General features: G+C 44.1%; 1 protein-coding gene across 1 annotated transcript in view; it reads left to right on the top strand.

Moving 5' to 3' along the window:
- Nucleotides 1-25,562, top strand: part of LOC140346404 (glypican-3-like) — a 191,692-nt gene that overhangs the window by 150,692 nt on the left and 15,438 nt on the right. Inside the window, exon 3 of the mRNA XM_072432446.1 lies at nt 7,688-8,376. Within this exon, the coding sequence (XP_072288547.1) occupies nt 7,688-8,376 (689 nt within the window). The remainder of the gene's footprint in view (nt 1-7,687; nt 8,377-25,562) is intronic.

The following is a 25,562-nucleotide window of genomic DNA, read 5'->3' on the forward strand; positions in this document are numbered from 1 at the left end:
CTCCTCTTCCTCCTCCTCCTCCTCCTCCACCTCCTCCTCTTCCTCCTCTCCATCCCCACCTCCTCCTCCTCTTCCTCCTCCTCCTCCTCCTCCTCCTCCTCTTCCTCCCTCTTCCTCCTCCTCCCCCTCCTCTCCCTCCTCCCCCTCTTCCTCCCTCTTCCTCCTCCTCCTCCCCCACATCCTCCTCCATCCCCACCTCCACCTCCTCCTCCTCCATCCCCACCTCCTCTTCCACCTCCTCTTCCTCCCCCTCCTCTTCCTCCTCCTCCTCCCCCTCTTCCTCCCCCTCCTCCTCTTCCTCCCCCTCCTCTTCCTCCTCTTCCTCCTCCTCCTCCTCTTCCTCCTCCTCCCCCCTCCTCCTCCTCTTCCTCCCCCTCCTCCCCCTCCCCTTCCTCCCCCCTCCTCCTCCTCTTCCTCCCCCTCCTCCCCCTCCCCCTCCTCTTCCTCCTCCTCCTCCTCCTCCTCCTCCTCCCCCTCCTTCTCCTCCTCCTCCTCCCCCTCCTCCTCCTCTTCCTCCCCCTCCTCCCCCTCCTTCCCCTCTTCCTCCCCCTCCTCCCCCTCCTCTTCCTCCCCCTCTTCCTCCTCCTCCTCCCCCTTCTCCTCCTCCTCCTCCCCCTCCTCCTCCTCCTCCTCCTCCTCCTCCTCACACAGGCGGTGCACGCTGTTAGTCAATCTGGTCCTCTGTGACAAAGAGTGTCTAATCACACACGCCACAGTCACGCTTGTCCAAATGATCTAAATCCAGGTACGTGGTGGAAAGGCAGTATATATATATATATATATATATATATATATATATATATATATATATATCTATATTTGTATTTTGCCACAGTATTTTGGATGTATGCGAGCTTGTATTTTGTTCCACGCAGCACCTACATCGGCCTCTCGCTACAATCCGCTCTGAGATTGTATTTCTTTGCTTTGAGTGTGCAACGATCTGGCAAAAGGAAAACCCGAGTCGTATCTTTGGCGTAACGGTTCATGCCTCCACTGACTGCGCTAAATAAATTAGATCGACTCAGAGCAGTATAGACTTTTTTTAAACTTTTTATTAGAGCGTAGAACGACCAAAACTAAGAACATACCTAACATTACTTTAACATAAAGAAAAACATACAAAAAACACAAAGAGCGAGCAGGATAAAGTAAATGATATATATTATACATTTACACAGAATTAGAGCATATTAAGTCCCATTTTGGCTGTTTGAGTCATCGATTTCTGTGAGCGCCTTCTTCCCACGATTATATTCCAGAAGTATCCATCCACTGTGTCCGTGGTGGGGGTTTTGAGGCCCAAGTACATTATTCCAAAATTGAACGGGATGGTGGCGTCCAAAACGATCTGCATTGCTTTGTTAATTTACGTCCAGTATTTTTGTGTAACATGACTGTCCCAAAACACACGGTGATGTTTTTTTTTCTCTTGGCAACCACCGCTTCTCCAGCATTCAGCCCCTCCCTGTGAATGAGGAGCACTCTGGCGTGACACTCCCGACCGCGAACAACGACTTTGTGTCAGTTTCGGTGAAGTTAGCTCCTCCCATCAGACAAATATAAGACATATTCACTCTTAAAACCTTTGAGCAGTTGACAGAATTCAATGCAGTACAGTAATACACTTTTCTTTATGGAATCAATCACCACCAGAAAGGTTTCGTGGTGCACCTTTAAAAAAATATATGGTGTTGCTTCTTTATATTAAAAAAAATGTTTTGTTTCATCTCTGCATCGTTCAGTAATTGTAATATTTAGAGCTCAAAACCCACCGCTCGACATCAACTGGTTAAAATCGCCGAAGCTCCTCCTTGTTTTTAAACAAGGAGGAGCTTCGCATTTGTATCGACGCCACTGTTTCGATCATTCGAGCGTTCGACTTGCCGTCACCGTCGCCAACAATTTCCGCTCCAAACCTCATTCAAATCGCTTTATTCCACCTTTGCTCGTCTTTTTTACAAATATCAAAGCCAACGTCTTTTTATTGTTGTTTTCATTACACGCACAAACTTAATGAGACGAAATACCAAGACTTATGGCTCAAAATGAGTTTAAAATGCCAAAAAATAAAAGCCTATTCCATTCCCTTGCTCGCATATGAGTATTAATATAGTTTATTCGTCTTCTCTGACTGAAAAGCATAAGCTCATGTCTGCGTTTCCGTCGATCTTTTCAGACCTTTTCTCGTCCGTAACGGCACAAATGACACAATAAAGGTGTTTTCTCAGCCGCTGCTCTCACCGACTCTCAACAGCTTCATTTGATTTCCGAGGAGCCTGACGGGAATGGAATCAAGCCACTCAAGCGGAAACCAAATGAAGAAACCAAATCGAACGGGTAAAACGCTCGTCACATTTTCAGAATTTACGCCGAATATCGTCTTTTCCTCCCTCGTCGTGTCTCGGTGAATTGATGCAGTGGCTTGTTATGTTGGTAAATGCGGCTCAGTTTCGTGCCGGCTCCCGGGCTGACTCTTGGTCCCGTTTGATTGCGTTTTTTCGTTGATAAGAATTGGTTCTGTGACTGGAAACGAGGCTTTTCTGTTTTGGCGACAGGACGTCTCACTTTACCCAGGTCTTTGTCGACGCTGTGGCTCGTGTCGAGACTGCAAAGCTCAGTACTTCAGACCACTTTTGATGATTTTGAAGATACTTTTACTTCACTACATTAGAGAGCACGTCTGTACTTTCTACTCCACTATATATTTCAACTAGTCTGAGAAATAAAAGTACATTTCTTTGAGGTTTGAAAGACAAAAACGAATGAATAAAAATGACAAAAACGCAGCACAATAACTACATTTGATGCTTTAATAGTTCTCAAAATCTGTGTGAAAGGCTTTTTTGTTGTTGTAGTATTTAGTTTTAGTACATTGTTCAACTGATACTTCAATACTTTTACTTAAGTCAATTTTTGATGTGATACTTTTACTTTTACTTCACTAAGTCTTCCTTGTATCTGTACTTTTACTTGAGTAACATAATGAGTGCTTCTTCCTCCACTGGTGCACGCCGGTTAAAACGATTCTAAAACTATTAAGCCTTATCTATGTGTTGTTGTTTATGTGTTGTTTTTTTCAATATTAATACTTGCTCCTCTGAGTATCTACTTTTGATTCTAGTTTTAGTATTTAGTTTATATTTGACTGTGGCCATTCGATATTTGTGAATTTAGTGCAGTGTGATTCCAAACGCTGGATAAAAATATATGAGAACGACTTTATTTTGTTGAATTAATGTTGTTTCTTTGTGTAAATTCTGCATAAACTTTGACTGGAACGAGTGATGTCCCAAGTGTGATGTCACTTCCTGTCATTTTCTACAGATTTTTCAACATTTTCCGCACAAATACCTGCTCAATTGGTGAAAAACTATAATTTATAAATACAACAGGCATAAATACACCAAATAAAGTCAAAATGTGTGTAAAACTAGTGTAACTTGTGTAAAAGATTAAATTAGAAAGGCATATTTGGGTTATATTTGGGCACTGGATAAAGCAACACAGTGATAATTTGTACTTTTAAGTAAGACTAAGACACTCAAAGCCAATATTATCAACGACCTTCAAAAGGGATTAAAGCCGAGTTACAGCAACAAAGCGACGTGTGCAGAGGAAAACCTTCTGCACCGTCTCCGCTTTGAGCTTCACCACGGCTTTGAGCGGGACAAAAAAACACCTAAAACCCCTCCTCAAAAGTACTTTATCCGTCCTTCAAATGTACTGCACTCAAAGTAATGAGTACTCAGCTGAAATACGACTCAAGTGAAGTACAGATCCTAGTGAAAAAAACCTCTGGCTGTACATTGAGTCTGGCACATCAGCTCCGGGACATTTTCCACACGCCATCTGGTACACGGTCAGTATATATACGTGCCAGTACGCGCTCCAATACTTTCACTCTGCATCTTATAAGAAGTGCTTTGAACCCTATACGTACATATTTAGACACTTCAAACTATCACACTTGTAGCGTCTTGTTTTACATTGTGTTTATTGTCGATGGTAAATATTGATTTGACCCTTGTCCTCGTGTCCTGGGACGGTCCCATTGTTCAGAGACATTGGTTCGAGATCAATAGAGCGTCTTTTTCCTTCTCGATATCGACATGACGCTGGTGGACTTCAGAGCGATGTCTCTGCTGGACCTTTAAACTGCTGCCATGGACACGATAGATGGATACTGTTGGACCGTTGGACTGTTGGACTATTGGACTGTTGGACTGTTGGACCGTTGGACCGTTGGACCGTTGGACTGTTGGACCGTTGGACTGTTGGACTATTGGACTGTTGGACTATTGGACCGTTGGACCGTTGGACCGTTGGACCGTTGGGCCGTTGGACTGTTGGACTATTGGACCGTTGGACCGTTGGACCGTTGGACCGTTGGACTGTTGGACCGTTGGACCGTTGGACCGTTGGACCGTTGGACTGTTTGACCGTTGGACCGTTGGGCCGTTGGACCGTTGGGCCGTTGGACTGTTGGACCGTTGGACCGTTGGATCGTTGGGCCGTTGGACTGTTGGACCGTTGGACCGTTGGACCGTTGGGCCGTTGGACCGTTGGACCGTTGGACCGTTGGGCCGTTGGACCGTTGGACCGTACTGTGCTTTCGGCGGCAGCGACACGAGACTGGACCGACAGAAACATTGACATTTGGATTTAAAGTGCCCCCCCTACAGGTCGGACCAGTCGTTGAACTAAAATGCAGTTGAGATAAATATATTTAGAATTTTGCTAGAAAAAAAAGCAACATAAAAAGTTTATCACAGAAGAGCAATTTGTTTTTAGCTTTATAATTTCACTTGATGTTTGTATTTGATGACATCACACTACGCTAGGAAATTACCCATCAAATACTGTGAAAAAAACTCATCTAATGTCACCATTTTTTGAATTTGACAAATAAAAACATACGACAGTGACTTTATTTAGTTGAATTCATGTTTAGAGAGTCAAAAAAGTTGTTTTTTTGTCTAAATTCTTCATAAACTTTGACTGGAACGAGTGATGTCCCTGGTGTGATGTCACTTCCTGTTATTTTCTACAGATTTTTCAACGTTTTCTCCACAAATACCTCCTCGATTGATGTAAAACTATAATTTATATGTACAACAGGTATAAACACACCAAATAAAGTCAAAATTAGAAAATCGTAAAAACCTGTCATGGGCACTTTAATTTGAAAATCGACAAATTTAACAAACTTTGGACTTTACGGGACATTTTTGCTCCTGTAGACTGCTTTTGTCTGCTTTTGTCTGCTTTTTCCTGCTTTTGTCTGCTTTTCTTTGCTCTGTCCTCTCTGTGTCATGTTCCGGGTTCTTTTTTTTACATTTTCACACGACTCTGGAGTGAGTTTAAAGCGAGAGAACGACATGTTTCAAATCTCAGTCCAATCTGCGCGACACGTCTCCTTTAAACACGTCCTGTCGCTCAAACATTCCCTCGATAAACGTCTGAACCGACTTTAAGGAAAGGTTAGCGGCGCTGAACTGGAGGTCGTGTGTCAGAGTCGGTTGCCGGGCGCAGCAGGTGATGATATGTGTCTGTAATCTGCCACAAAAGCAAAAGAAAACGTTCAAATACATGAAATATTCAAATGCGTTTCTCCTCGAAGTGACGGGAACAATGGCAGCCAGATGTCCCTCGCTCTCCTCCGTCTCCCCATCACTCGCTTTCTCTCTATCCCTCCCTCACCCTGTCCTTCTTCTCTCCCTCTCTCTCTCTCTCTCCCTCTCTCTCTCTCTCCCCCTCACCCTGTCCTTCTTCTCTCCCTCTCTCTCTCTCTCTCCCTCTCTCTCTCTCCCTCTCTCCCCCTCACCCTGTCCTTCTTCTCTCCCTCTCTCTCTCTCTCTCTCTCTCTCTCTCCCCCTCACCCTGTCCTTCTTCTCTCCCTCTCTCTCTCTCTCTCTCTCTCTCTCTCTCCCCCTCACCCTGTCCTTCTTCTCTCCCTCTCTCTCTCTCTCTCTCTCTCTCTCTCCCCCTCACCCTGTCCTTCTTCTCTCCCTCTCTCTCTCTCTCTCTCTTTCTCTCTCCCCCTCACACTGTCCCCCTTCTCTCCATCACTCTCTCTCTCTCTCCCTCTCTCTCTCTCTCTCCCTCTCTCTCTCTCTCTCTCTCTCTCTCTCTCTCTCTCTCTCTCTCTCTCTCTCTCTCTCTCTCTCTCTCTCTCTCTCCTCTCTCTCTCTCTCTCTCTCTCCCTCACTCTTCACCTCTTCTCTCTCTGTCTTTTCTCTCTTTGGTCTCTGTCTCTTCACTCTTTCTGCTCTCTTCCCTCTTTCTCTCTGTCTTTTGTCTCTCTCTTCTATATCGCTGTCTTCACCTCGTCCTCTCTTCTCTCTCACTCGCTCCTCCTCTCTTTGCCTCCCTGTTTCTCTCACTGTCTTTTGCCTTTGTGTTTTTGTCTCCATTCTCCTCATCTCTCCTTTTCTTTTATCTCTCTTCACTCTCTCTCTCTCTTTGTTTGCTCCTTTTTCTTTCTATTTTCTTTCCCCGTCTTTATCTTTTTCTTCCCTCTCTACTCTCTTTTCTCTCTCTCTCTCTTCACTCTTGCTATTCATTTGCTTTTGTTGCTGTTTTCTCTCTCCTCTCTCCCTCTCTCTGTCTCACTCTCCTCCACCTCCTCTCTTCCTCTCTTTACCGCCTACTTTCTCTTTTTGTCTTCCCTCGCGCACTCTCTCTCTCTTCTCTTTTCTTCCTCTGTATTCTCTCTCCCTTCACTGTCTCTCTCATCACCTCCTCTTTCTCTCTCTTTGTTTTCTCTCTCTTTCTATTAATGTGCTCTTTCTCTCCTCACTCTTCCCCCTCTGTCGCTCTTCACACTCTCTCTCTGTACTGCATGTCTTAACTCTATCTTTCCTCTCACTCTCCTCCTCTCTTCTCGTTCTCTTTATTTGCTCTTTTCTCACTCTACTCTTTCTCTCTCTTTCTCTTCTCCTCTTCTCTTCATCTGTTCATATCTTTCACTCTCTTCTCTCACACTCTGTCTTCTTAACTTCATATTCATCTCTCCTGGTTCAGTCTTTGTAAAGTGCTTACAATCGTTGCTCACATTTTTCATCACGCGTGACTCGTCTTAAGGCTGCGAGCTGCTTTCCATTTTGCATTTGTCAAACGAGGTCTGTGTTTGTGGAAAATCATTTACTCTCGGGACAATAAAGTCTAAAGTGTAAGTCTCTCGTGGTTCACAGGTTTTGACTTGTTTTTGTTGAAGAAACAAGAATAATACGATCTAGTGTTGGGAATTATTTTATATGAAATTGTGATATAATTTAGAGATGTTTTTAGAGAGTTTTCTGTAAAGAACTTGAATATATCCAATGTTCAACACTGTTTTTGTATTGTGACCACATTTGGCCTGTGCTATATTCATTTAAAGGTTTTCCCCTGAATAAACTCAATAAACCATATTTTCGTTCTCACTATTGAAGGGCCTCGGAACAGTGGATCATTTCAATGGGTCCAGACTTATTCAGAGCCACATTTAGTTTGGGACACATATTAGGTCTGTATCAGTGTGAGTCAATGAAGTATAATGACTTGAATCTGAAGTAAAAGTACTTCATATGATTATGTAGGTCCCTCCAGCAGCACAAACATCAGGGGCCACATTTACACACTTCTGCCCCAGAGTTTCCATGTTTCGACACCTCCTCACGTTGATCTTTCTCTTCTCTCATAGAGGCGTTCGACCTGGTCCTGCGACACGGCCGTAACTCCACTCTGTCCCTGCTCAAGTCGGACTTCCCGGCGTTGGGCAGCGGCGTCCACAGCCTGGTGGGACAGCTCTACATGGACATGTCCCTCTACATCCTGGGCTCGGACTCCTCCGTCAACCACATGGTGAGCGTCCTGTACGGCCGCCTCTTCCCTCTGGCCTACAGGAGGCTTTTAGGAGGGACCACCCCGCCCTCTGTGTCCGAGGACTGTCTGAGGGGGGCCTGGAAAGACTCCGGCGCTTTTGGACCGTATCCCAAACTCCTAATGACCCGTCTGTCGCGCTCGCTCCTGGCCACACGAGTGTTCCTCCAAGCGCTAAACCTTGGCATCGAGGTGGTCAACACGACGGACCACCTGCGCCCGGGACGAGACTGCAGCCGCGCTTTACTGAGGCTGTGGTTCTGCCCGCACTGCCAGGGACAACTGGAGCCCACGGCCTGCAAGGGGCTGTGCCAGGCGGTGATGCAGGGCTGCCTAGGGGGCGCTGTGGAGGTGCAGCCACACTGGAGGACGTACGTGGAGGGTCTGGGGAAGCTGGCGTCGGCGATGAGGGGCGAGCAGGACATGGAGGCGGTGGTGCTCCGGCTGCCGTCCATCATCAAACTGTCACTGAAGCACGTGGTCAACGCCAAGACCAGAATCACTGCACTGGTGAGTTTGTTTACACCTGTCACACGCGAGAAACAATGACCTTAGATACAGTGAAATGAGCTTTTTATCTTCATTTAATACATAATGACTTGCACATTATACTTAAGTGGATTATTATGACTTTCCTTTGGCAAATCTTATTTATAGACTACGGGAGTCCAAATGTAGAGTCAATAAAAATACAATTTGATTCAAGAAAATTGTAAATTTGGTGAAACAGTATCAATATTGTGGGCTACAATTGCTTTTCATGTTTAGAGAATGGAAACTTTGTTCATGCAATACATTTGACATATTTACTCTGTTGATGATTAAAATGTGTGTATTTCCTATTGAGTTGATGCAGTTTAGAAAAGGAAAACTGTTATTTGGTTCTTAAAAAATTGCAAAACTGTGATATTATCTTCATGAAGCAGGTATTGTGCATCACGGTGGTGAGGGAACCGGGTTAATGAACTCTAATAAAATGAAAAAAGATTTAAGATACATGAATCCTACACAAAGATAATATACAGTTAGAGAAATGAAAGACGTCCAATGGAACAGATAAACTTTGATACTTCGGGTTAGACAGTGGTGGTGATGATGAGAATGAGACTTATTTTGTTCAGAGAAAAAGGCAACAATGAATTAGACATGTTTGATATTTTGCCATTTCTGTATCACTTGGCAATAATGAGAAATGTCTGACTCTCGTTGTGTAATCTGATGTTTGGGCTTCTTGCATCACAGTGTGTAACATGTCTGTAATCTGAAGTCAGCTTCCAAGTATTTTGCCTGATCTTAAAGGTGCACTGTGTCACTTTGGAAACCCCCTGTGTGTCTCCATGGAGATGATCGCTTCTCCTGGAATGTTCCGCACTGTTCCATTGTCTGCGCTCCATCAGACAAACAGATCCGTGCGTTCCAAGCGTAGTTACGTCGCTGCATTTTTACTCACAACCTGACGTCAAGGCTGTCTTCTGTTAACTAAACACCAGGGGGCGCGCACAGTCAGTTAGGCAATTGACGCAACAAAAACGGCAACAAAAACAACAAACATGGAGGCATCGAATTCAATATCTAGATCATAATTGTCGAAAACGAGCTGAGAAAAAGACGTGAGAGAAGCTTTTGTTTGTTTTGCCGCTTGTTCTGGTCAATTTGTTTAAAAGTTGATCTTCCACCGTCGCTTTGCGTTGACTTCAGCACACGCACCGCTCTGTTGCCACACGTCCACGAACTCTGACGCTTTCCATTATCAGATCAGTATCAGATCAGTTTAACGCCGTACAGTGGGATATTCCAGGCAAAGCGCTAACATCCCGCTCTGTGTTGTCTGTCTCTAACCGCTGTTCTCTGTTAAATCTGCTCTCGCGTGAAGCCGGGAGAAGTCCTCATGAAAAATACAGGCGGTTGTGCCCAGACTGGGAGCAGCGGCTGTGGAACCCGCTCTGATCCCGCTGTCACCACCACTCGAAACAGCCATCATTTATTCAGTGACCGGTTTAACCCCACTTGCGGCTCAAACGGGAAAAATGGGGAAACATCGACCCTTTGCTTTGACTTGCTTCAGCCAAAACGAATGATTGAATTAGCTCGAGCCACAGAAAACGCCAATGGACACGAACGTTCTACTGAAAATGAAATAACGATACATTTTTGAACATTTCAGAAGCGACGTACTCCTCCTTTAAGTTAAAACGTCTCCTCGTGCCGCGTTAAAGTTCTGTATGTGTCTGTTCGTGTGTCTGTCATCAGTTCTGCTCCGCACCTTGTTTTACCTGTTTGCAGCAGCTGTTTTATTCTGTAATCTGGCGCTAACACTCGCCGCTCAGAGGAGTCGGCGAAAGGACAGGGCTATTGTTTCCTCCGCCGCTAATTTAGTCCCGGCGAAGTGACACGACGAGAAAGTGCGACGCGAGCTCAATGCGAATGTTACAACGTTCAGATTTCAAGGCGCGCGCCATCGGTGGTGAACCAAGCGGGCGTGGCGAGATCGTTGTAAGATATGGTTTTAAAAGTATGACAATGTAATTCATCTTTACTTTTATTGTAAACCGCGTATATATCGTGAAATTAGGTCCGACGACACAATAGACTGCTAAAATAAACGACATTCATCTTCAGTTAACAAGTTTTTGCCGCTCAAAATTATTGCCGCTGTTGTTTTCATTTCATTGCGGGGGTCTCGAGTCTGTTGCATGGTTATTTTTACTTTCTGGTGGAGGGCCAGTCACTTTCTTGTGTCCTTGGATGTGTCATTGCTTTGCCCAGAATGCCGCGCTGTACGGTTCAGGTGTTGTGAAAAAAACACCTTGAAAAATGCTTCTGCACAGACCCGTCAAATGGCCTGGTGGCGCCATCTGCTTGTCTCCACGGATATGCGGTAAGTTTAAAGCCGTAGCGTGGTACTTTCCTCTCGTTTTAACGGCTGCTTTGTGCTTTATAAAGTTGCGTCTCTCGCTGAACTCGTTGGTGACTTTGTGCAGCTGCAGTTTGAAGGTGGATCGCTCGACGGTCACAGGTTCTGTGGATCAGGTCCAATGTTTCAAAGTGAGACTGCTCAGTTACATCAGCATCACCCTTTGGCACGCAAACGCACACAGCAGCATGCAAACGCACACAAACACACACAGCAGTATACAAAGGCACACAGCAGCACACAAATGCACACAGCAGCACACGGCAGCACACAGAAGTATACAAAGGCACACAGCAGCACACAAACGCACACAGCAGCACACGGCAGCACACAGAAGTATACAAAGGCACACAGCAGCACACAAACGCACACAGCAGCACACGGCAGCACACAGAAGTATACAAAGGCACACAGCAGCACACAAACGCACACAGCAGCACACGGCAGCACACAGAAGTATACAAAGGCACACAGCAGCACACAAACACACACAGCAGCATACAAACGCACACAAACACACACAGCAGTATACAAAGGCACACAGCAGCACACAAACGCACACAGCAGCACACGGCAGCACACAGAAGTATACAAAGGCACACAGCAGCACACAAACGCACACAGCAGCACACGGCAGCACACAGAAGTATACAAAGGCACACAGCAGCACACAAACGCACACAGCAGCACACGGCAGCACACAGAAGTATACAAAGGCACACAGCAGCACACAAATGCACACAGCAGCACACGGCAGCACACAGAAGTATACAAAGGCACACAGCAGCACACAAACGCACACAGCAGCACACGGCAGCACACAGAAGTATACAAAGGCACACAGCAGCACACAAACACACACAGCAGCATACAAACGCACGCAAACACGCACAGCGGCACGCAAACGCACACGAACACACACAGTAGCACACAAACGCACACAAACGCACACAGCAGCACACAAACGCACACAAACACACACAGCAGCACACAAACACACACAGCAGCACACAGAAGTATACAAAGGCACACAGCAGCACACAAACGCACACAGCAGCACGCAAACGCACACAAACACACACAGCAGTACACAGCAGTATACAAAGGCACACAGCAGCACACAAACGCACACAGCAGCACGCAAACGCACACAAACACACACAGCAGTACACAGCAGTATACAAAGGCACACAGCAGCACACAAACGCACGCAAACACGCACAGCAGCACACAAACGCACACAAACACACACAGCAGCACACAAACGCACACAAACACACACAGCAGCACACAAACACACACAGCAGCACACAGAAGTATACAAAGGCACACAGCAGCACACAAACGCACACAAACACACACAGCAGCACACAAACACACACAGCAGCACACAGAAGTATACAAAGGCACACAGCAGCACACAAACGCACACAAACACACACAGCAGCACACAAACGTACACAAACGCACACAGCAGCACACAAACACACACAGAAGTACACAAACGCACACAGCAGCACAGAGCAGCACACAAAAATACACAGAAGTACACAGAAATACACATAAATCCACAGAAATACACAGAAGTACACATAAATCCACAGCAGCACACAGAAGTACACATTAGTACACAGAAGTACACAGAAGTACACAGAAATACACAGAAGTACACAGAAGTACACATAAATACACAGAAGTACACAGAAATACACAGAAGTGCACAGAAGTACACAGAAATACACAGAAGTGCACAGAAGTACACAGAAATACACAGAAGTACACTGCAGTACACAGAAGTACACAGAAGTACACAGAAGTACACAGAAGTACACTGCAGTACACAGAAGTACACAGAAGTGCACAGAAGTACACAGAAATACACAGAAGTACACTGCAGTACACAGAAGTACACAGAAGTACACAGAAGTACACTGCAGTACACAGAAGTACACAGAAGTACACTGCAGTACACAGAAGTACACAGAAGTACACAGAAGTACACTGCAGTACACAGAAGTACACAGAAGTACACTGCAGTACACAGAAGTACACAGAAGTACACTGCAGTACACAGAAGTACACAGAAGTACACTGCAGTACACAGAAGTACACAGAAGTACACTGCAGTCTGAGGCTCAATGAGAGAAATCCCAGTAAATAAGCAGCAGAAATAAAGATTCAAATAAACGTCTGTCGATCTTTCATAAGTGTTGGTTTTGTATGTTTTATTTGTACAAGGACAGTGTACAAAAAAAGAAAAGACACCATGTTATACTTATATATACTATATACTACAAGTACGAAGATGTGAGTCTGGTCAATGGTTTCATCCCCCTGACTTTAGATGGGCGTGATTGACAGGTGGGTAAAGCCAATCAGGGAAATGTGGCTGCTTTACGAGGGAAACAGAAACATCACAGATTTCTGCAGAATCAATGAGCAAAGCATCAAAACGCTGTTAAATGAGGCGAGAGAAGTTTGATTCAGTCGTAAATGATCAATGAGCTGCTCCATCTGATCAGTTTGACCCTGATGAAGAGGTGACCGGACTGAGGTCTTCTGTGCAGATCTTTACAGGGAGAAGTCCGGATCCTGGGCAGCTTGTAGCAAATGGCACTTATTTCCACCTGTGGTTCCTGGGCAGGTGATGAAAACTGATGTCATCACAAACAAATACAAGAAGAGTAAAGATCTGGAGGAACACTCTCTCCTCGTGAGTGGTTTGGGCTCCACAGTCTATGGAAGTATCTCTGCTTCTCTGTGGTGCTCCTCCAGGTTTTTACTTTCTCCCAAAGTCTATGTAGTTGTTCCTGCAGAAAAGGCGGGTCTGGGGACACGGGATGTTGGGACATTTGCTTACATTGTCTAATCTGTTTTTCACTGTCGCCCTTCGAGAAAACTGCTCTTGTGATTTTGAGCGTTACAAAAACACATTTATTTCAATTCAATATTATTAATTTGAAATGAACCAATCCATATTCCATTTGTATAGTTTGTATTTCCTTATCACTGAACAATGTACTTAAAATGCACCCTCGTATCGCCTTCTCTCAAGGTCAAGCGCTCTGAACACCTGAATATGATGGTGTCTTTTAGTACATCTAGGACTTGGTATTATAGAAGTGTTTAAATAAAGTGCCGTCCTTCACACTTTAGCAATAACTAACAAAGATGAACGGGGTCCTGGCTCCTCGAATTCCGATGGGCGTGAGTGACAGGTGGATCCCCAAATACTGACTGATATTAACAGAAGAAACGCGACGTCCTTTTGTGTCGAAACAAACACGTAAGAAAGAAAAGAGGGCAGAATCAACGACTAAACGAGGACTAAACTCTGAGGTAAATGAAGTTCTTATTTTTGATCTGAATGATATTTGAGAGACACGTACTTCAAACGAAAATACTGACCGTGTTTCAGCCACTGCCTGTGTCTGTGAGCGATGATGTTGTGGACTGTCCTGTCTGTTTTACTGATAGTGTGAGGTCCAGGGCCCCCCCCCTGACCCCTCCCCTCTCCTCCCCCCTCTACCCTAAATCCATTTCAGTAAAACAGTCTAAAAGTGCGAGGGACACAGCTCTCTCCTTTGGGACGACACCTGCACGACTCACACAAATGTCCACTCGTCTTTCACCCCGTGTTTACTGGGCAGGATTCCCAGGTGCTGGAAAACACTCACAAACACTTTCGGTTTGTTTATTCGCGTTCTGAGTGGTACTTAAAACGCATATTTCAAAAAACACAAGTTTGTTGCTTTAGAAATGCTGTCCTGTTTTGACGATTCAATCTTTATTCAGACTCCATGAGCAGAGAAGTGTAAAAACCACTACACACGGGGTTAATTCTGAACCAATCCTGACCAGGACTAAACCAAGACTAAACCAGAATTAAACCAGGTCTAAACCAGGACTAAACCAAGACCAAACCAGGTCTAAACCAGGACTAAACCAAGACCAAACCAGGACAAGTGTGAACACAGCCAAATCACAAACAGCTGCACAATATATTATAAATAATCAATATGGCAAGAAAATCAATACAGTATATCGTAATAATACACCGTTTTCCATTGAACAAACTAAATATAAAATAAAAATGTTCATTATTAATCTAACTCCCAATTTTGTTTAATCTCTGTTAAGATTTAATTTTGACATTTGATTATTATATCAGGGCATTCACATGTTTATTTGTATTTATTTGAACTTACTATGACTAAAAGTGCATTAAAATATAACAATTTTATCAAATATATATATTTTTTTTAATGGACTGCGCTTCTCTTTAGTAAGTTTTATGGAGTCCAGACCCCAAACATGTCCATGGTCTGAGTGGTGGGGGGTCTGTCGAGGGGTCTTAGAGCGCCCCTCAGCACCCCACAGCACCCCACAACGCCCCACAGCACCCCTCAGCGCCCCACAGCACCCCTCAGCGCCCCACAGCACCCCTCAGCGCTCCACAGCACCCCTCAGCGCTCCACAGCACCCCTCAGCGCCCCACAGCACCCCTCAGCGCCCCACAGCGCCCCACAACGCCCCACAGCACCCCTCAGCGCCCCACAGCACCCCTCAGCGCCCCACAGCGCCCCACAGCACGCCTCAGCGCCCCACATTGCCCCACAGCGCCCCACAGTGCCCCACAGCGCCCCACAGCGCCCCACAGCTCTCGTGTGGCGGCAGCCAGAACTGCACCACATCAGAGAACCACAGTTACATCCGTCTTACATTCCCTTCACCCACGTTCTCTTCGTTTCCAGGGGTCACGTTTTGATCGATGCACCGGGTCCCGTCCTCCTTCAGGGCTCTCCCTCTTTTCCTCTTTCCCTCTCCCACTTTCTCCTGTCGTTCTAACTCTTTCCATCCACGCTTAGACTCCCTTTCTTTCTTCCTTTTCCTCTTCTTCCTTTGTATTTCTTCCTTCCTTTCTTACTCTCTCTTTCTCTCTATCTCTTGCCCTTTTAACCCCCTTCCTCTCGTTCCTCTCGTTCCTCTCGTTCCTCTCGTTCCTCCCCACCTTTACCAACCCCGCCCTCACACTCCCTTTCTCTTTACCTCCCTGACTTTTTACCCTTTCACTCTCTATTTCTCCCTTCCTTCCATCCCTCACTCTCTCTTCATCTCTCTCTCTCTTCTAACCCTCTCCATTCTCTGCCTCTTCACTTTCTCTCTCTCTTCCCTCCCTTGTCTCTCCCTTTCTTTCTTTCTTTCTTTCTCCCTCTCCATTTCTCTTTACCTCAATACATCTTTGTGTCTTCCGCTGCAGTATCCGGTAAAAATAGAGCTTCATAAATCTTGCATTTCTCCACGAGCGGAGGAGCGATAGAGAAGACATCAAACAGCAGGACAGAACGATGGGTCGACGGGGGGGAGGAGGACGGGGGGGCGACGGGGGAGAAGGTTCAGGGGAGGGGTCCTGGCTGTCCTCTGTGTCTGTGCCTCAATAATGTCTCCGTCGCGCCGTGAGGTCCACAGTGTGTAACACTCTGGATTTGTTTTACCCAGCGAGTTATTGGACGAGGGCAGCAGAATTTGTAGAGATGTTCACTGACTGTTGAGGCAAAGATTGATGGTTTATTTATGTTTGGTTGTTGCTGTGTCATGAGGCAAGACACTTTACACAACTTATAGTTCTATGAAAGAGTCAGACTAGAACTTACGATCTTGTTAGACAAAGTTGTTAGTTCAGCACCATGGACAGCGACAGTGTGCATTTTATAATTTCATATTTTCATCCTGTTTTTAGACCATTCAAGTTTGAGGAAAGTGTTACGATTGTGATTATGTTATAAACATAAATATGATCCAGTTCAGAGTGCACATTGTAAACAATTTATGGAGAGAAATATGAACTGATAAACGGAGAATCCCACATATGTCAGATAATGTTTCTAGAGGTCTAAACTACGGATTTAATGTAGAAAAAGGCAGAAGATATTGTATTCTTTGCAGAGAACATTCTATTTAACATAAAATGTGATGATTGTGGCAACTTAAATTGTTATTTTGCTGCCAAATTCTGCTTTACCCACTTTTGAATCAAGTAGAAAACTATGTTTTTAAATCTACTTACTAGTTCCCTCAAACCCTTTTGCACATCGTTTGTATTCACATGCATGAATTTGCTTTTTTCTGCCGGTGAAGTGAAAGCTCAGTCAGTCTGAGCGCTGCTTACAGCCTTTTGCGATCAATAAAATACTTAATGTGCAGATAGTGTGCTGCAGTCTGAATGTGTCAGAAAGCACATTTTTTACAATATACTCTATGGGGAATAACACTAAATTCACTCATTAATAAGGATAAAGTTAGGAAATCCGGCTAAAACAACTGCGTTTCCTCACAGACTAAAGCCTTTGAAAAGCACACACCGTGATGCTGGTGTGCCTTGACCTTAACACTTATACAAATAGAACATGTGTGCTCAATCAAATAATGGATGTATTAATACCAGGGAACAAACTGCACCTTGGTTAACAAACCTGCCACGTCATGTTTTTTCACACCTTTTTAAATGGGTTTCAACCACAGACAGGATGAGTGGTCTGTGCTAACTCGCTAGCCGCCGCGTTCTAAATAGGAAGCGAGCCCGAGCACAAATTGGCTCTCATTCACTTTCTATTGAAACATCTGCGTCTCTTTCTCTGTCACTGCTGCAATAAGGTTCGTCATTCTGGCCTTTACACATATATTTTTAAATGCTCTTTATGATCTTGCCATGAAACACTCGGATTTACAAATATGGAACTTGGCTCCACGTTAGCCACTAAACCTGCCTGATACGATTGGCTTCAATTCAACTTATTCCACCTCACCCACTTTTGCCTCTTTCTGACACTAATGGCTTTCTGTGTAGAACATTCTTTCTCTGGAGGTCGGCAGCCTTGTGTTAACTTAACTAATAAAAGCAAAAGGAGGGACACAAATCAAGGCAGCGACTTCTGGAATGAGGTGAATTGGCTTGAACTAAACAGTTCCTATGTCCACGCACTTATACAGGTGATATTTAGAGGACATTTAACAAGGAATAATATGTAGCTTATTCCTCATCACTATAAAACCAAATAATAATTTAAAAGGACTGTGAGCGTCCGAAGCCTTCTTTTCTCCAGGGACTTGTTCTTTTGCCTGGAATGTTCCACAGAACGGCAATAAACTTAGCAATCTCCATGGAGATCAGCAAGAGAGGGACTCAACCAAACCAATAAAACAAATGAACAATACAAAGATATGTTTATTCCACTGTGGAACATTCAAGGCAAAGCAACCAGCCAAACCATCGATGGGCCGTGCATCATAAAGTGATTTATTGTGCAGTTCCAAGATTGTTTGCAGACAATTCTAAAGAATATTTGGCACAAACAATGAAAGTAGAGGCAGATGTATCTGACAGATGTTGGTACAGGTCCTCCTCAGAATCTGATCATTAACATATTTATTTATCCGCCTCATTTCTAGGTTTTCCTCTCGTTTTCTCAGCTGAAGATCAGCCCCGCAGACGCAGTAAAACAATCACAAACAGTTCAAAGTCCACAGAAGAAAGCACTAATTAGACCTGAGCTGTAATTATTTATTAACGCTTTCACATTTGGGTCTCTTCCTCTGCTGTGAACTGTTCAAAGAGTTTAAGTGAGCTCTGTCCTGGTTCAGAAGGAAAGTCTTCAGATGTTATTGATGCACGTTTTATGGATGATAAAGTGACGTGTAAAAAGTGGAAGTCACAGTTTCTCTCGTAGGATCAGAGCACAGAGGGTTCGAGGCGTCAGCCACTGATACTTTTTCTTGTTTTATTCAGTGTTTATTGCTGGATAAGTATTAAAGTTAGGGAAAGGTTCCTTGTTCCTGTAGTAATATGTTATCTGTGTTGTACCGATCCTTCAGTGTCGCTGGGCCCCTGTACAGCTCGTTCTTAACGCCCACCAGCCCGGACTTTAGACGTACTATTTTATCATCACTCTTATTTTCATTGTCAATACCAGCAAGCTATACATTCATTTATAGATTGTTTTCTCAACAAAACGAATATGTCATTGATTTGAATTGAATGATTTGCCCCAATAAGCAATTACCAATAGTTTGTGATAAAAATCGACTTTTCATAACACATTTCACACCCTTATTCCTGTTCTGACCGACTCGTTCTGTCCGTAATAATCCACAGAAAAACAATATTCACTTGTATTTTTCCTGAATTAATCCCATTTGGAGAAATGGTCCAGTAAACAGCCATTCTCGTGTTGGTCTGGCACAGCCCTTTAGACAAACCAAACGTCCACTTCCTGGTGCGTGCGCAATTAGTCTTTTAGCTGTGCTAGCATGCTAAGGAAGTGACGTAGTACTTTTTGAGTGTCATATTATTCTAGCCAATGAGCCAAGCTTTCAAACGGTGGGTGGGTTTTAGGAATAAGCCTCTATTGGGAAATTCATGGTTCGACTCAAGTTTACACAGTTTGGCTCAGTTTCTTTTTGATTAAAAAGGTTGACAAATTGACAATATTCGGCAAGAATGTATTTTGTATGTTTGGGCTTCTGTAGTGTATGTTCTGAAGCCCTAACAGTGTTCATCTGCACATCTGCAGAAACTATAGGGCCTAAGCTCTCTAATGATGCATCACACTCACATGTGGCCTCTAAGATCTTCTTTTAATAAGCAATAACATTTGAGTTTGTCCAACTATTGTGCACAGGGCCAAACAGGAGTTATGGAGTTAAACTGAACATAAAAGCACTGTTGGTTTCTAAAGTTAAACGCTGTGGGGTTTGCTCCATTTCTATTACAAGACCAAACACATTTCTAAACATTTAGAAAAAGTCTACTGGGAATATCATGCTTTATGTTTATTGCGTCAGTGTTTTTGTTTAATATGCCATTGTATCGTGAGACTGATACATTTCATGCGGTGAAACATCTCAGGCAAAGCAAGAACGAAGATAACGCCTTAAAACAGCTCAAATGAAGAGTTTAACGAGGTTGCGCATTATCAACTCAATTACTCCTGTATAATCAGTAAATACTCTCTCACCTTTTGTTCTTAGAGAGTGTTAGATTACCATTTGGGCCTGTGTAGTTCTGCCCCGCGCTCGCTTCAGTTAGAAAAATCCATATTTACATTCCCACTAACCCGTATCATTAAAGACAGACTTCATTTCTCTGTCCAGACGGGAAAATCCATCGTATCCTCCGTCGCTCCGATACAGCGGCTCCGGTTTCTTTTACTTTTGACCCGCGCGTCCAAAACGCTGCGAGGAATCGACTGCAGCGGTAACGCGAAGCCTGTAATGTGTAAAGTAAAGTGTGCGCCGAGGAGATACTGAAAGGAATGAGGAGAAGGAGACGGGAAGGGAGGAACGAGGAGGGAGGAACGAGGAGAAGGAGAAGGAGAAGGAGATGGAGATGGAAAAGGAAAAGGAGACGGGAAGGGAGGAACAAGGAGAAGGAGACGGGAAGGGAGGAACGAGGAGAAGGAGAAGGAGAAGGAGATGGAAAAGGAAAAGGAGACGGGAAGGGAGGAACAAGGAGAAGGAGACGGGAAGGGAGGAACGAGGAGAAGGAGAAGGAGAAGGAGATGGAGAAGGAAAAGGAAAAGGAGACGGGAAGGGAGGAACGAGGAAAAGGAGAAGGAGGCGGGAATGGAGGAACGAGGAGAAGGAGACGGGAAGGGAGGAACGAGGAGAAGGAGAAGGAGATGGAAAAGGAAAAGGAGACGGGAAGGGAGGAACAAGGAGAAGGAGACGGGAAGGGAGGAACGAGGAGAAGGAAAAGGAAAAGGAGACGGGAAGGGAGGAACGAGGAAAAGGAGAAGGAGGCAGGAATGGAGGAACGAGGAGAAGGAGACGGGAAGGGAGAAGGAAAAGGAGAAGGATGAGAAGGAGAAGGAGACGGGAAGGGAGGAACAAGGAGAAGGAGACGGGAAGGGAGGAACGAGGAGAAGGAGAAGGAGAAGGAGATGGAGAAGGAAAAGGAAAAGGAGACGGGAAGGGAGGAACGAGGAAAAGGAGAAGGAGGCGGGAATGGAGGAACGAGGAGAAGGAGACGGGAAGGGAGGAACGAGGAGAAGGAGAAGGAGATGGAAAAGGAAAAGGAGACGGGAAGGGAGGAACAAGGAGAAGGAGACGGGAAGGGAGGAACGAGGAGAAGGAGATGGAGAAGGAAAAGGAAAAGGAGACGGGAAGGGAGGAACGAGGAAAAGGAGAAGGAGGCGGGAATGGAGGAACGAGGAGAAGGAGACGGGAAGGGAGAAGGAAAAGGAGAAGGATGAGAAGGAGAAGGAGACGGGAAGGGAGGAACAAGGAGACGGGAAGGGAGGAACGAGGAGAAGGAGACGGGAAGGGAGAAGGAAAAGGAGAAGGATGAGAAGAAGGAGAAGGAGACGGGAAGGGAGGAACGAGGAGAAGGAGAAGGAAAAGGAAAAGGTTGTGAGGCGATTTTGAGTTGTACATTGACATTCACAACTTGTGCCATTCACAGAAGAAGCAGAGAAATGGAGAGAGAGAGAGAGAGAGAGAGAGAGAGAGAGAGAGAGAGAGAGAGAGAGAGAGAGAGAGAGAGAGAGAGAGAGAGAGACTATGGGAGAAGACGAGAAGGAGGAACAAAGCGAGGGAAAAGATGGAGGAAGCTCTGGGGGAGTCGGTCGGGAGCAGAGGTGCTGAGTCAGACTCGGTCCCCACAGACACACCTTCAGCCAGAACAATGGGCATCGCTTTGTTTTGTGCAAATGTTGCCGTGTAAAAAGTCGTAAACCTGACACAGACAAATGACCCAAAACACATGTATCGTTTGTCTTTTCTCTGCTGCGTGAAAAACCGATGATGAGTAACGAAATACGTGGAAGTTCATTAGTCATTATTACCTCAGCGCTCAGCAGCCTCTGTTTTATTTAGTCGTTCTCCTGGAAAAGTCAGTTTCGGAATTAATTTTACGATATCGAGCGAACGGAGACGAGCGTGAATAAAGAATCGTGCTTTGTGTAGTGAGGTGCGCGTGATGTGAATGAAGACGTGCGGTGTGAGGTAAAAGATGGATGAACATGGGGGAGAGGAGGAGGCGAGCGCAGGTGCAGAGAGGCAGGGCAGGCGGCGTGGGCGGGGCAACAGTCGGGGCAGAAGGGCAGAGGGCGGCAGGGCAGGCGACAGGGCACGATCCCCCAAAAGAGTCTTTAACAAGTGCAGACAATGGGGTAAAAAGGTGTTTAGTCAGACACCAAACGTTCTCCCACTGAAAAAGATGAGAGAAGAAGGAGTCATTTTCATCTTAGGTCCAATTATGAGAAAAAATGAGAAAAAACATCCAGAATTATTTTACTAAGGAATTTACCAAGAATTCTTTAAAAATCCTACAATGTGATTTCTTGGCTTCTTTTTTTTATTCATTTTTATTTTTTTTTACATAGCAATAAAGTCTAACTAACACTAACAAAAATAAAAATATTCCCCACCCTCCACCTCACATTCACACATTAAAAAACTAAAACAAAACTAAATAACATCGATGTATCAGGGGGAAAAATGGGGAAAAATAGAAAAAAAAAAAAAAAGTTTACTTTTAATATAAAAACAAAACTAAAATATAAACAATTGTCCATCGCAATTGTTTTATACTTTAGTTTAGTTTATATTATTGATGTTTCTTGGCTTCTTTCTCCCACATTCAGTCTCTCATAGTTGAAATGCACCTGTGATGAAACTCACATGGTTCTCATCTTTTTTAGTGGGAAAACTTGCACAATTGGGGCTGACGAAGTACTTTTTGGCCCACTGTAAATATAATACAGTCAATAGAATTCATTTCATTCTCGTGCCCTTCACCCCCGCTCGCCCGCCCGCCCGCTCGCCCGCTCGCTCGCCCGCCCGCTCGCCCGCCCGCCCGCTCAGGTCAGGAGGTGATATCTGTCTTTTTTACAGCGGCTGCTCATCGTCCGGTCGACTCACTTCCTTTTGGCTTTTTTTTGTACATATCGATATTTCAAAGCTGACAAGGTTTCAAAAAGTATTCATTCTCATGCCAGAACTGTTTAAATTTCTCAAAAAAGTTAAAAATGTTCAGCAAATTTTATACGTTTTAATGACACGATATAAAATACATAATTCTGGTTCTTTTCACATGTTTAATTGTTAAATCAATTCAAGCTAAAACAAAGATAGCCACAGTTTAAAAACTCACTGGATCAAGCGCCCTTAGTAGTATTTGCTATTAGATCAAGTATTGGATCAGTCTGTGGGCTCCTTGCAGGTTTTTGGCAGTTTAATACTTTTATTATGTTCTGTTCTTGTAATTTTTATGTGTTTATGTGTTGGGTGCGACCAGACAGTTTTGTAACAAGAGCGGATTAGAAAAAATAATCTTAATGTGGTTAAATAAAATGGCAACGGGGAAAAAAAAGAAAAAAGATATAAATAAATCATCTTTAAATCAAGTATAATTTGAATTCAGCGTTAACATTTTCCACAGATGCACAAATATCAAAAGTAATGTCTTCCTTTCACATTTACCTCCTTTAGGACTCCCTCAGTCTTCATCTGCCCTTTAAAAAAAACACAAATCCAAAGTGGCGCCTCGTTGTACCAGATAAATATGATCTCTTTAGCAGTTAAAATACACTTTAACCGTCTGAGCTTCAGAGTCTTATGGTTTAATTGGACAATAAACTGCGTCTCGAATTCCCTCTAAATCACGGTGTGAAATAACGCTGTGTTTGATGGCTCATTTGAGTTGATTTCACCGCGTCCTGGGGGGAAAGACCTGCTGTTCTTTGTAATTGTTTCCTTTGAGATCCAGAGGCTGCTTTGCCCTGATAAAAACACAGTGTTCCTGGTGCAGCTCCACGCTCGGCTCCCAGTGGAGGTCCAGGTCCAGCCCTGGTGATGTCCAAACTGCTCTATTGTCTTAATAAAGCGCCTTGGAAAACACAGAAATGATTGTCGAATAAACTCTGCTGGACGAGAGGAAAGAGAGGAACGATTTGTCTTCCAGTGCCGTGGTTCAAAAGAGTTAAACACATGAATAAAAGGTGTTGTTCTTATTTGTCAGTTGTTGTGTTTTCCACTGTTTTGTTGCCAGATTGACAGCACGAGACTTTTAACAAGGTGATTATTGCTTTTCAAAACCTGCAAATGAGTAAAAGTCAAAACATCTACGGGAAATTGTGACGTTTTAACGATTCGGATTTTCGATTCAAGAATCCGTCGATCTGATACATGAATCCTGAGCATTTCACAATAGTTTGATAGTATTAACCTCTGCGATTTGGTCATTCAAGTTAGATTTGATTGCGACATATTTTGCAGCTCTTCTTGGTGTAAATAAAGCACTGCACCTCTGTGTTTTTAAAGCCTGTTCTCCTTTCTAACTGGCTTGAGTTGATGAAGTTGTGTTCTACATCGTTCTAATTTAAATGGCACAAACGATGTCTCCAGAGCAGTTTAAAGAGCACGAGGCTGATGCCCAATGTAGAAAGTCCAACAGATGGAGCTCCCTCCAAGACCCGCGCTCGAATGAACCCAGCGGGAGTCGGGTGAGAGAGGGAGGGAGGGAGGGAGGGAAAGGGAAGGAAAGGGAGAGTAAGAGGTGCGGAAACAGACCGCTCACAGGTCCAGAGGAAGAATTATTATATTTTTAGCCAGACAAACACACAAATTATTCAGAAAATACAATAAATAAATACAAAAATAAATAAAATACCCCCCCAAAAAATAATAATCTCCCTTTGAGGATCCTCTCAGTCTCATATATTTAGAGTTCATGCACTTTTGCCTTCTTGTCCATTGTGCTGTGTGTTATTTGTACTGTATTGTCTTTGATACTGCTACTACCTTTGTGCAAAGTAGCTTTAAAGGTGCTGTATATGTAAATAAAATTAAAAATATGCCGAACTCTTGTCCATTTTGACTAACGATTATGTTGCTCATCAATGACTCCAGCGATTACTCTTTGGATTAATGGAAAAAACACAAACAAAATACCCATAAATATCAGATTTTCACTCAATTCAGACCAGTAAATCTATGATGACATCAGTGTATTAGTTCAAAATTAAAAAACACAAATTATACATGTTTCCTGCATTGTTTTTTAAATATTTCCTGAGTCATAAAACCTCTTCTCTCATGTTTTGGAGTGTATATCGTCCAGAAAACCAATGACTGATAAAGTTTTATCCCAATGCTTAATGAGCTGAGATTAATCGATCGAGCTTGTTTCAGCCATAATTTTGTCCATAAAATGCGAGCGTGCGAGATACGTCTTTTGCGTCTCAACATGTCAGACATTTTACACTAAACGCTCACGCCGGTGCCAGACTTTCACTTACAGCCGAGCGCAGACAATTAGCCGTTAGCGTTACACGGCAGGATCGAGCCCGGGCCAGAATCCTCCGGAGAAATTACACCTCCGGCAAATCATTAAAACCAACAGCTAAACATTAGGAGCCATTAGCATTTTTATTGCACCTGTGGACGATCTGCCAAGTCCATTATCAGTGAGGAGAATGGTTATTTATTACCGCTTTAGTGTCCCGCGCGGGCCAAAGGGGTTAACGTGGGGAAATAAGACGTCCCACGTACATCAGTTATTGTTGTTTTGGAGCGCCGCGGCCGGACACTGCAATAAAAGAACACGTACGAGCTAAAACGACTCTCAATTATGAATGTTAAGATCTGTTTTGAGTAGCTTTACTTATGTTTGTTTGTTTGTTGTTCTTGATGTTTGACTGATTTCAATATACATTTCTCGACAAATAAGTAAAATTGTGCTTTTTCCCCCCTGTTTTTATTGCTCAAAACATACTTAAAGGGG

Source organism: Eucyclogobius newberryi, unplaced genomic scaffold (genome assembly GCF_026437365.1).
Source record: "Eucyclogobius newberryi isolate DKJ021-1_F unplaced genomic scaffold, fEucNew1.0.hap1 SCAF_11, whole genome shotgun sequence".
Lineage (NCBI taxonomy): Eukaryota > Metazoa > Chordata > Actinopteri > Gobiiformes > Gobiidae > Eucyclogobius > Eucyclogobius newberryi.